Source organism: Lathamus discolor, chromosome 2 (genome assembly GCF_037157495.1).
Source record: "Lathamus discolor isolate bLatDis1 chromosome 2, bLatDis1.hap1, whole genome shotgun sequence".
NCBI classification, from domain to species: Eukaryota; Metazoa; Chordata; class Aves; order Psittaciformes; family Psittacidae; genus Lathamus; species Lathamus discolor.
In genome coordinates this window covers 60,587,171-60,599,399 of record NC_088885.1, presented here as the reverse complement: position 1 = coordinate 60,599,399, position 12,229 = coordinate 60,587,171, and the positions used below count along the sequence as shown (strand labels likewise).

Here is a 12,229-nt window from a genome sequence, read left to right as displayed (position 1 = left end):
GGCGGGGGCGTGGCCAGCGGGGAGGGGTGTGGCGGAGGGGGCGTGGCGGGCGCAGGGGCTGCCGGGAGGTGTGGCGGAAGAGGCGGGGCTGCCGCGGGGGCTGCCGGGAGGTGTGGCGGCGGCGGGGCCGGGACCGGGACCGGCACCGGCACCAGGGAGCGGGGCGAGGAGCGGAGCCGGAGCGGCGGGGCCGGAGCGGATCGCGGCGCGATGCAGAAATACGAGAAGCTGGAGAAGATCGGGGAAGGTGCGGCGGGGCCGGGCTGTGCGGGGGACCCGGGCGGGTGCGGGAGCCGGGAGCCCGGTGCCGGAGGCTGGCGTGGCAATGACCCGTCCGCCCGCCCGCCCGCAGGCACCTACGGGACCGTGTTCAAGGCCAAGAACCGGGAGACGCACGAGATCGTGGCACTGAAGCGGGTGCGGCTGGATGATGACGACGAGGTGAGGGGATCGGGGACCGGCACCCGGAGCCGATACCGAATCCGGTTCCCCCCCATCACTCCCCTCTCTCGGCAGGGAGTGCCCAGCTCGGCGCTGCGGGAGATCTGCCTGCTCAAGGAGCTCAAGCACAAGAACATTGTCAGGTAACGGGGACTGTGAGGGTGGCGGGGGCTGCCCCCCCCGGTCGCGCATCCTTCTCTCTCCGGTCCTGCATCTCCTTCTCCGTGGTCCTGCATCCTTCCCCCTCTCTGGTCCTGCGTGTCCCCTCCAGTCCTGCCCTCGCTGCCTGGGCTCGGTCCCCCCAGTTTGGGGCCTCAGGGTCCCCCTTCCCCTCGCAGGCTCCACGATGTCTTGCACAGTGACAAGAAGCTCACCCTGGTCTTTGAGTTCTGCGATCAGGTGGGTGCCGGTGGCACGGGGGTGCCAAGGCCAGGTTGGGCTCGCTGCTCCCGGTCCCTGCAGCTCCCCACCATGGCTCTGCTCGCTTTCTCCAGGACCTGAAGAAATATTTTGACAGCTGCAATGGGGACCTCGACCCGGAGATCGTCAAGGTGCATCCAGGGGGGCTCTGGAAGCCCTTGGGGACCCAGTTGCAGCATCACCAGCTGTCACAAGAACTGGCCTGACAGGGCCGATGTGTCCCACTCAGGACTGTGCTCTTTTCCACAGTCGTTCATGTACCAGCTGCTGAAGGGCCTCGCGTTCTGCCACAGCCGCAACGTCCTGCACCGAGACCTCAAACCCCAGAACCTGCTCATAAACAGGGTGAGCGCCGGGGCTGCGTGTCTGTGTGAGGTGCAGGTGCCTGTGTGTCCATCGGCCACCTCCCGCTCTGTCTGTCCCTCGTGTTTCTGGTCAATGGGATGAGATGAAGGAGGAGCGGCTGCCAAAGGGTGGGCAGCAGGACCGGGTGTCCCCCGCGCCGTCTCCTTTGCTGTCCTGCTGACATGGCGCTTTCACCGCAGAACGGGGAGCTCAAACTGGCTGACTTTGGCCTGGCCCGGGCCTTCGGCATCCCTGTGCGCTGTTACTCGGCAGAGGTGAGCTGGAAGGTGTACCCATTGCCTTCTCCCGCCCGGGGCGCTCGGTTCCATCCCACAGCCGGCCCAACGCCTCCTCCTCCCTCCGCACAGGTCGTCACGCTGTGGTATCGGCCGCCAGACGTGCTCTTCGGCGCCAAGCTCTATTCCACCTCCATCGACATGTGGTCAGCCGGCTGCATCTTCGCAGGTAGTGCCGGCGCAGGGGGCTGCGGCACGGGGGGCTGCCGGGGCCGTGGGGCCTCGGGACCCATCTCCTCTCTGGCTCCTAGAGCTGGCCAACGCGGGGCGGCCCCTGTTCCCGGGGAATGACGTGGATGACCAGCTGAAAAGGATTTTCCGATATCCTTCCGGTGCCGCAGGAGGGGGGCAGCCCCTCTTCTGTGCAGGGCATTGAAGGGGGCTCTGCCCGGGTTGGGCTGGGGGGAGCTGGGCATGGCTGACTCTCACGCTGGCCGCAGCGGTGGCCCTTGACCGCTGTTGTCCCCACGCTGCTGGGAACCCCCACGGAGGAGCAGTGGCCGGCCATGGCCAAGCTGCCGGACTACAAGGTGAGGCAGGGGCAGGCCAGGAGGGCTCGGGGCCAGGGATGGGGTCTGGGTCTCACCTCTCCATCCCCAGCCATACCCCATGTACCCGGCCACCACCTCCCTGGTCAATGTGGTGCCCAAGCTGAATGCGACCGGCCGGGACTTGCTGCAGGTGAGCCTGCACCGCGGGGGCTTCGGCTTCTTGGGGTGCTGCCCTCTCCCCCTGCAGCCCCACAGCTCTCTGGGGGGCTGTGGGGCCCGTGGTTCAACCCCCCCAGCCTCCCCTTCTTCCCGCAGAACCTGTTGAAGTGCAACCCGGTGCAGCGGATATCGGCGGAGGAGGCTCTCCAGCACCCCTACTTCACAGACTTCTGCCCCCCATAAGGACTCCAGACACCCACCCAGCCCCACGCTGAGTGGGGGGCAGCACCCAGCTCCCAGCACGCTCCCGGCAGTGGTGGGGAGGGGACAGCCCCCCACGGCAGCTGGGGGGATGTGAGGTGAGGAGCAAGGTGCCGGCAGCCCAGAAACGCAGCCCCCCATTCCCCTGCCCCCTGTATTTATTAGGTTTTTAACTCAACACCACCCCGGCTGTGGGATGCTGGAGTGGCCCCCCCAGCCCCATGGTGTGGCTGGGGCTACCCCTGGGGCTGCCCCCAAGCACTTGGAGCCCCCCCAGGGATGCGGGACCATGGTGCTGGTGGAGGGGCAGGACCCTCTGGGACCAGGCATGGGGACCCCGGGGGGGGTGGGATCCCTCACCCCTTCTCTCTGTGCTCCCTCCCGGCCCCACCCCTGGCATGGTGGGGGTCCCGGGTGCCAGCTCCCCTGGGAAGTGGGGGGGGGGACACCCCGTTTCTTTTCTACCGTGCTGCTGTACGTGGGTGATTGTGCGTGTTTGTTACCTCCATAAAGAGCTTCCCCCTTCCCAACGCCTGCTTCTCCTTCCTGAGGCACCAGCCCTGTCCCTGTGTACCCCCCCCAGCAGCACACAAGCCGGGCCGTGGGGCAGGTCTTTAATGGGGCGGGGGGCACAGCAAGAGGACTTGGCATGTACAGCGCAGCAGGGAGGGGGGGGCACGGGCACAAGCAGCACATGCAGGTTCATGAGAGTAGGACCGGGGGGGCCCCGCCACCCCAGCCCCCTGCCAGCCCTTCGAGGGGGGAGCAGCCTAGGGCCCGGAGCCAGCCCCACAGCCCCGTGGGGTGTCCCAGTGGCAGTGGGGACCCCCCCAGTCCCCCGTCCCCGCCGGGGGTGCGGGGCCGGGCCGTCAGCAGGCGAACTCCTCGAAGGGGCCTAGAGCCGGGTGACGAGGTAGCACGTTCGGGGCGAAGGTGAGACTGTCCGTGTGGCAGCGCAGGGGGGCACAGGCGCCCTGGGGACAGGAGGGGTGGTTGGGGGCAGCCGGGGCTCCACGCAGTCACTCCCCCCGCCCCATCGTGCTGCAGCCACCGTCCTTCTTCCACCGTGTTTGGCTCTGCCCCATTGCCCCTCCCCATGCAATCCTCAGGCTCCCTATATCCGGGGGTCCCTCTTGTCCTGTAGTGTCCCGGTGGGGGTGATGGGCTGGCCCCTTGCCAGGCCAGCCTGGCTCTGTGGGGCCCTGAGCAGGGAGACCCGGGGGACACAGCGCTGGGGAGTGATGCATGAGGATGGGAGCGGAGGTGGCGGCGGGGGGGGTAACCCCCATAACCGGCTCTGGGAATGATGCCAAGAAAAGCCTGGGATGGAGTGAAGGGGGGTGCGGACCCTCGGGGCCCACCTGCAGGGGAATTTGGGGGTTGCATCCTCCTTGCTGTGCCCCAGCCAGGGACCCCCATCACCCTCCCCGGGGGGCAGCCCCATGGCTCCCCATGCTGGCAGTGGCAGGTTGGGGGCTCAGGGATGCTGTCCCCCTGGTGTGGAGCTGGGATGTCTACCTGGGCCCCGGAGGGAGCGGGACAGCGGGGCTGCCCGGGACTGCTGGGTGCTCCTGCCAGGCGGTGGGGTGCAGGACAGACGGGCGGATGGACAGACGGACAGAGAGGAGCGAATGAGTGCACAGGGTCCGAGCGGGAGATGGTGCCGGTCCCGGGCAGGATGAGGCCGAGCAGCAGATGGGTGGGATGAGGTGCGAGGCCCCCCCCTTGCCGGCTGTGCCAGGGGAGGGGGGTCGGGGGGCTGTTGGGGGGGTTACCAGGGTGCTGCTGTCGCTCCTGGGGGTCTTCTTCTTCTCCTTGTAGAAGCTGAGGAGTTTGTCCCGGAAGACCTGGGGAAGGCGGGTCAGAGCTCCCGGCCGTGGGGCAGGTGTGGGGCCGGGGGAGCCGGGGGGTGCTCACCTCATACAGGTAGTCAAAGATCTCCAGGATGGTGAGGAGGCTGGCGCCGATGAAGAGCCCCATCTGCCCCCCGATGTCGCCTGGGCACGGGGGTGGCATTAGAGGGGGGCTGCCCCCCTGAACACCCCCCCCCACACACACACACCTGCCCCCAGTCTCCCCGGTCCCTCACCCAGCAGCCCAGCCACCTCGTACGCCTTCTTCTGCTCGATCATCTCATAGTTCAGGGCCTCAAAGAAGATGTCCAGCACCAGCACATTGTCCCTGGGGGAGACAGATGGGTCTGGGATGGACGGACGGATGTGCCACCAGGCAGCAAACCCAGCCGGGGGGCACTGGGGGGGGCTGCACTGTGCCATGGTGGGACGAGGCAGGCAGGTCTGCCCTGCCCTGGGCTGGCACAAAGACGTTCTATGCCATGCCGTGCCATGCCATGCCGTGCTTTGCTGTGCCATGCTGTGTTGCGTTGTGCCGTGCTGGTTCACTTATGCGGGGGGATGTAGCATGGCCATGCTGCGTTGTGCCACACCATCATTGAATCAGAGACTATCAACTGGGTTGGAAAAGACCATCGGATCCAACCGTTACCCCAGGACTGCCAAGTCCACCACTGAACCGTGTCACTGAGGGCCTCACCTACACGGTTTGTGAACACTTCCAGAGGCGGGGATGCTGTCATGCCATGCCAGTTCATGTCTGCTGCGGCATGCCCTGCGGCCGTGCCATGCCGCATGACCCTGTCAGGCCATGCTGTGCCACGTGCTGCTGGGTCTGCGGTCCAGCGCAGCGGTGGTGGCACTCACGCGATGTACTGCTCCGTCTTGTTGAACTTCTTGGCCAGGTACCTGGCGGAGGCCTTGCTGGGGATCTTCACCATGGAGAGCTCTTTGCCGTAGCGCACCATGGCGCAGGGCGTGCGGCAGGCGCAGTAATCGCTGTCCTTCTTCACCAGGAAGTCTGGGGGGGACGCGGGTGGGACGGGGACCACCGGGACCGCGTGGCCATGGCACCCGCCCAAGTGGGGATGGGCTGCTCGGAAGCCAAAGCCCGGGTGGTGGTGGGTGCCGGTGGCACGGGACAAGCGTGTCTGGGCTCTGAGCAGGCCGGGACGGGCACAGGGACACTGGTGCCACATTCGCAGTGATGGAGCCTGGCAGGGGGCGGGGGGTCCCGGGGGTGATGCTGGCGGTGTCAGGGGATGGCGGTCCCCGGGGTGAGACCCGGGATGCGGGGTCGTGGAGGGCAGGGTGCCCCCGGTACGTACCCAGTGCGGGGTCAGCGCACTCCTTGTACTGCTCCGGGGTGCAGACGTTGGCGTTGCCTGCGGGGAAGGCGGCGGTCGCAGGGGCAGGAGGGTCTCCCCACCGCCCCGGCCCTGCAGCAGCCGCCCCCCGGCTCCAGCCCCGGCCCCGGCTCACCCGGCATGTGCACCATGCGGCAGTTGCAGTTCTCAGCCAGGTAGCGGGTCTCGCAGTCCAGGCGGCAGGCGGTGATGCTGTAGTTGGTGAAGAAGTCGGACTCGATGGGGGTGGCCTTGCAGTCCCCCCACGGCGGGGGCAGGTACACCAGCTGCCAGCCCTCGGCTAAGGAAAACACGGTGTCCTGGGTGTCCCCACTGTCCCACCCACCATGGTGCCCGTCCTTTGGGAAGAGCTCATCCCATGCAGCCAGCGCTTGAGGCTTATCCCGCTCCCAGCCCTGCCCCTCTTCGCTGGGCGCCAGGATGGGTTTCAGGGCCAGCATCACTGCACCCCGCGGGAGGGAAGGATGCAGCTGAGGGCTGGTACATGGCACCAGGCCGGACCTCGGTGGTCCCCGTGGTGGCCAGCATCGCTGCGCCGTGGCTGGTGCTGGTGCGTGCTTGGTGAGGCAGCAGCAGGGCCCAGCACAGCACCCACTGGTGCCAAGGGCCACATTCCCAACCGCCCGCACTGCGAGCGCCGGCACACATGGAGACACCCACTCCAGGCACCTAAATTTAGGTGTCTGGCTGCGTGGGCTGGATGCCGCCCCTGCCGACAGTCTGTTCAGCAGGAGATGGGGGGGTCACTGCTGAAGCCGGTGCCTGCGGCAGCACCATGGGGCTGCCCCACACCGTGCCGCAGTGCTCCTGGCTGTTGCGGAGGCAGAGCCGCCGCACCGGTGGTGTGGTACCCACCATGCGGCACGGCTCAGCACAGGATGACCAGTGGGGATGGCTGTGGCCGTGCAGGCACTGCCCGAGCCCCATGGCGGCTGTGCCATTGCCATGCATGGGATACCCGCTGCTGCTGGCAGGACACGAAGGTCTGGAAGCCGGGCGCCACGCCGAAGCCCAGCTGGTCAATGAAGGGGGGCTCCTCCTGGCTGTGGATCTGCACCTTCACCCCCGCCTCGTAGGAGGTCTCGTCTGCAAGGCAGGGTGGGCGTCAGGGGTGCGGGGGGGTGGCGGGGCCGCGGGCAGGGCTGGGGGGTCCCTCACCCGTGTCCCCCCAGACGGGCAGGTATTCCTCCTGCTGCACGTTGAGCATCAGCTCCAGGCCGTTCCCCGCGCCGCCCTGCAGCGTGGTCAGCACCTCCCGGCCCGGGCCCCCCGAGTTGAAGGTGTAGCACTTGCCGAGGCGCGTGAAGATCTGTGGGGACACGGCTGGAGACTCAGCATCCACCATGGGGTGCTGGGGAGAGGAGCTGGGCTCTCTCTGCCCTGCACCCACCGAGCTGGAGTGCGGGCAGCACCCAGGGATCCAGCCCAGTCCCAAGGCAAGAGCCCGGCGCAGAACCGCAACACCCCCTCAGTCTGTGTGCAGGGGGGAGCTGGCGCATCCATCCCTTCCCGTTTGGGGCTCTGGATGGGGGCACGGGGCCGCGGATTGAGCTGTGGGGCAGCCACTGCTGTCCCTGCTCCAGCATGGTGTCATCGGCTTTGCCAGGCCCAACACCCTTCAGGATTCCCCTCGCCGCCGTGTCCTGCCTCACATCCTGCCCCACAGGCCCACAGTGGTCGCCATGGCAGAGGAAGAGACCCTCTCCAGCCCTATCGGGCGGGATGCAGGACCCCAACCCTTGGGAAGGCACCTGCAGCCCCTGCCTGGGGCTGACCCACCTCTTCCGGCAGCCCCCCAGCACGGAGGAAGCCCCCCGTGGCCTCTGCGGGTGCTTGGCAGGGAGCACAGACCAGCCAACACGACATCCTCGCCCCCCTGCCCCACGGCCACAGCTCTCCATCGGGGAGCAGGGCTGAGAGCTGCACACTCCAACCGTCAATCCCCAAGCCTGCACTGCAGCCTCAGCCCCACATCCCCAGTGACTCCACATCACCACCATGGCCCCACATCTCCCCACGGCCCTGTAGGTGCACTGTGGGCAAGGGGAGCCTCACTAGGGCAGCTTCTCCAAGCCCCTGGGGGTAGGGGACAGTAGGGTGGGCAGGCACTGTGCCCCTTTCCCACCACTGCCCCACAGCCAACCACGCCACAGCCACAACCCATGGCCCCAAAGACCCCAGGGCCCCACAGAGCCACACAACGCATTGCCCCACAGCCGACCACGCTGCAGTCTGCACACACCACGGCCCCAAAACCTGCTCAGCTCTGGGGTGCTGCCCAAGCCCTGCGCGGGGCAGAGCCATCCATGGTGGTGGCCGTGGCCATGGCAGCAGCACTCACGGTGGTGAAGTTCTCGGGGCCGCAGTCCCGGCCGCGGAAGCGGCAGCGCAGCAGCATCTCGTGGATGGGGTGCCCGGCGCGCTGGTAGAAGGCGCCCAGGTCGTAGCTCTTGCTGGGGAAGAAGCCGTCGAGGTTTGGGGTCCGCCCCAGTGCGTGCAGGTAGCGGGGGAAGTCCTCGGTGCCCACCGCCAGCAGGTCCCCCCCCAGCCAGAACAGGTCATTGAGGGTGAGCTGGGAGCGCCGGATGCGGTTGTAGTTGCAGAGGGTGATGGCGGGGAAGACGAGGACGCGGCTCTGAGCCTCGTCCAGCGCGGTGACGCGGGGGTACGCGGCGTAGTGCCAGACCCGCTGCCCCGCCTGCAGCAGGAAGGTGCCCAGCGAGGCCAGGAAGGCGCCAGCCCAGAGCAGGCGTCGCGGTGCCGGCGCCCCCGGCACAAAGATGCGCCCCAGCCCATGCAGGGTGCAGGAGCGGGCGAAGGATGTGAAGGTGGCTGCCTCCTGTGCCCCAGCGCCGGGTCCCGGCGGCTCCGCAGCCATGGCGGCCTGTCCTGGCATCCCTGCTGCTGCTCTGCAGGGGGATTGGGTTTCAGCTCGGCAGCAGGGACATGGGGTGGCGGGGGACACGTGAGCGGCGAGGGTGAGAGCCAGGACCGGGGTTGGCTTAGCCACAGCAGGAGAGGGCGTCATCCACACCGTCATCCCACCGGGACACAAGGGCCTGCCCTGCGCCAGCCCCACAGAGCCGCCGGGTACCGGCACCCACAGGCAGGAACCAGCACCCATGGCCACAGACACCAGCACCCACAGGCAGAGATCCCAGCACCCGCAGCTGTGGACTTCAGCACTCAAAAATCCCCAGGGACCAATGCCCATAGCAAGGGACCAACCACAGCCAGGGACCTCAGAGCCCAAACCCGCAGCGCCCTCAGCACCCAGAGCCCCCCAGTGTGACCCTGAGCTGAGCATCCCTGAGCTGCTCCCCAGAACCACCCAGCCCTGCAGTCCCTTCTCCTCCAGGTACTTATGGGGCGCTTCCCACCCCATAACCAGACCCCCACTGCCTCTGGCCTCCCCCCCACACCCTGGGGCAGAGCCATCCCATGCCCCTATTTCACAGAGGGGCTGCCTTGATGTGCAGGGTGAGGGGGGGTTGCAGCCATGGCCCCCAGTCCTATCACTGACCCATGACCTGGGGGGAAGAACAGGGGGGGGACACCCATAACTGCCCCATGGGGTCATGGCCCACCTGCCATGGGATGTCCCCACCAGTGATGGTGTCCCACCCATCTTGCCCCATGGAAGGGGGGGGGGGATGCTGCTGTGGCAACGGATTGCTCCCAAAAAAGGGGAGCCGTTGCCATGGCAACGCGCTGTCCAAGGAGGAAGGGGGGGGCGACTGCCATGGCAACGGCTGCCCGGCACAGGGATGTGCTGTGGGCCGGTGGCTAGCGGTGGAGGGGACAAGAGGAAGGACACGGTGGGGACAGGAACACAGCCAGCCATCCTGCTCCCCACATGTGGGGTATCCCATCATCAGGGTCCCTCTGTCCCTGCTCCCCATAGATCCTGTCCCTACACCCGGAACCCTCCTGTCCCTGAGTACCCCTTGTTCCTGGGCTCCCAGCCTGCCCCATCCCTGCAGGCGCTGGGGGGCACAACTGAGGGCGCAGACCCACCCCCCATGGCCTTGGCTTTGCACACCCCCCACATCCAACACCAGGGACCCCATGGCTGAGGCCACGCGTGCAGCCCCAGAGCCCAATGCCACCAGACAGGACGTGGCGCCGGGAGCCGCCGGCTCAGCGCTGGGCCCCGGGGCAGCGGATCGCAATCCCTGACCAAACCCCGGCTTTAGCTCCATCCCTTTCACAGGCAAAGTTGCAGCGCCTGCGGCCGGCCGGAGGCAGGGCTGGGCCTCCCGGGGGGCAGAAGTTTCTCCCCACAGCCTGCCATGTGGCACACGTGGGCAGAGCCCGGCAGCACCCACAACCCCGGGGGCAGCCGGAGCAGCGCAGCGTGTGTGGGTCATGGGCACGGGAAGGGAGACGGGCGCCCGCGCAGCCCCGGGGCAGGGCACGGTTCCCTCACGCTCCCCAGGGAGGCGCTGGCTTTCAGGCTGCAGCAAGCTGCTGCGTGCCGCCCTGGGGAGCCGCGACCCTCACACCGCTGTCCCATCCCTCCACCGCAGGGGCATCGCCAGAGCTGCTCCGGCAAAGGGCGCACGGAGCTGCTGCCCAGGGGATGCTTTTCAACCGAGGAATTAATTTTCCCAAGGAAAATCGGGTTTGCGCACTAAGAGCCTTAAGCTGCCGGTAATTGCTGCTGTGATAGCGCAGCCACGGGGCCGGGGCCGGGGCCGGGGCCCGAGCGGAGCCGTGCGCGGCGGGCGCAGGCGGCACAGCTCTCACAGCACGCTGCTTCCCGGCGCTGCCGCAGCACGAAGGACGTGCCCGTCCTGCCCGCACCAGCACCCTGCCTGCACCACCTCCCTGCCCGTCCCTCACTGCACAGACGGGCCCAGCACAGGCTGCCCATGGATGAGGTTTGCCTGAGGGAGCCGAGTGCTGGGTCAGGGGTCCCCGCGCCCACCCTGCGCTGCACGGGGCACGGAAGGGACCTCCTCCTTTGGCCACCCTGCTGCCCACACCCGCACAGGGACGTGGCAGTGCTGCTCCCCCCACCGTGCTCTGGCAGCTTTCCACAGCCCAGGAGGCACAGCTTGGTGCTGTGCAGCCTCACCGGCACTGCTGAGGCACAGCAGGGGTGCTGAGAGGACACGGACACTGGCGATTGGAGCAGAACAGGCGCAGCCCCCAAGAGCACTTGGGAATGCTGGGGACAGCACCAGGGCTGGGTGGCTGCTGGGGGACAGCTCAGCACAGGGGACCCCTGCCCATGCCCACACGGTTGTCTGGGGCTGGCACAGGGGCAGCGGGGCCATGGGCTGAACCCATGAGCATCCCGCACCCACCAGCATCCCATTCCCAAGTGGGTGCTCACAGGCAGAGCCACCCAGCCCGGCACAGGCCTCCAGCACAGCACGGCTCCTGCCTGGGCACCGTTCCCAGCAGCCTGGCACCCCTGCAGCGAGCATAGGGTGGTGACACCCCTGGCTGGCAGCCGGCCTGCCACAGCACGTGGGGAGGCGGGCAGCGGCTGGTGTGCTGCCGGTGGCCAGATGTGCTGGCAGGAGGGGTGTGGGCTCACCCGTGGGCACTGTGGCAGCCCCGGCAGCACCAGCGCCCGACCCTGGCAGGACACCCGCCTCCATGCGCGGTCACCTCTACCCAGGCACCGTGGCCGGCACTCACCACGGTGAAGTTGCGTGCGGTGCAGTTGACGCCGCGGAAGGAGCACTGCAGCAGCATGTCGGACAGGTCGTGGCCCGTGCGGTTGTAGAACTCGGCCATGCTGAAGGGCTTCGCCTTGAAGTTCTTGAAGTTGGCCTTGTCACGCAGGGCGGCCAGGACGTGGGGCTCGGCCAGCTGCGGGTTGCTGATCTCGTAGCGGTCGTTGAGCAGCGCCAGCAGCTCGCCCACGTGGTACATGTCGTTGCGGGTGATCTTGGAGAAGCGGAACTCGTTGAGGTTGCAGATGGTGATGGCCGGGAAGGTGAGGTTGTGGGCAGCCACCTCGTCCAGCTTGGTGACGTGGGGGTAGGTGAGGAAGTAGGCGACGCGCTCGGCGCACACCAGCAGCAGCAGCCCCAGCGAGCCCAGGAAGAAAGCGCCCCAGAGCACGCGGCGCAGCGACACGGCCCCGTAGGCGAAGACGTGGCTGATGCCGTGCAGCGAGGAGCTGTGGGCGAAGGCCCGCAGGCTGGAGAACCCCTCGCCCTCCCCGCTGCCCTCCGAGCCCGACCTCATCCTGCCACCGGGCCTCCGCGCTCCCCACCGCCCTCAGCCCCCCGGTCGCCCCATCGCCACGCTGGGCTCAGGGTGCTGTGGGCAGGGTGGGCAGGGGGTGGCAGGCAGGGGATGGCAGGCAGGGGATGGTTGGTTGGTAGGCAGCAGATGGCAGACAGGGGATGGCGAGGAGGGGATGGGAGGGAGAGGATGGGAGCGAGGGGATGGGAGCGAGGGGAAGGCGAAGCTGGGCCGGGTGAGCGGGAGAGACGGGCAAGGCAGGACCGGCCCCTCCCCTCCCCGCACTTGCCGGTGCCGCGGAGCCACCGGTCAGCGCAGCCCCATCTCTCGCCCCGTCCCCGGCCCCATCCCCGGTCCCGGCTCCTCTCCCGCTGCCGCGGCGCAGCCGC

General features: G+C 68.1%; 2 protein-coding genes across 2 annotated transcripts; one reads left to right on the top strand and one right to left on the bottom strand.

Annotated features, from left to right (window-relative positions):
- The first annotated feature begins 92 nt into the window (after positions 1 to 92).
- On the top strand, positions 93 to 2,943 carry CDK5 (cyclin dependent kinase 5). Its single transcript, XM_065667119.1, has 12 exons — positions 93 to 247; positions 353 to 441; positions 517 to 584; positions 780 to 840; positions 936 to 992; positions 1,111 to 1,206; positions 1,407 to 1,481; positions 1,575 to 1,671; positions 1,754 to 1,823; positions 1,972 to 2,032; positions 2,103 to 2,183; positions 2,309 to 2,943. Exons 1-12 carry the CDS (start codon positions 211 to 213, stop codon positions 2,393 to 2,395), a joined length of 879 nt encoding a protein of 292 aa, XP_065523191.1. The 5' UTR covers positions 93 to 210; the 3' UTR covers positions 2,396 to 2,943.
- Positions 2,944 to 3,272: 329 nt separating this feature from the next.
- On the bottom strand, positions 3,273 to 11,840 carry ASIC3 (acid sensing ion channel subunit 3). The gene is made up of 11 exons (XM_065669278.1): positions 11,286 to 11,840; positions 6,792 to 6,942; positions 6,592 to 6,719; positions 5,749 to 5,899; positions 5,595 to 5,651; positions 5,134 to 5,287; positions 4,503 to 4,594; positions 4,331 to 4,410; positions 4,189 to 4,260; positions 3,932 to 3,984; positions 3,273 to 3,387 (listed from the first exon to the last, which is right to left on the bottom strand). The coding sequence occupies exons 1-11, from the start codon at positions 11,838 to 11,840 to the stop codon at positions 3,309 to 3,311; spliced, it is 1,572 nt and encodes a 523-aa protein (XP_065525350.1). The 3' UTR covers positions 3,273 to 3,308.
- Between the last annotated feature and the right edge of the window lie 389 nt (positions 11,841 to 12,229).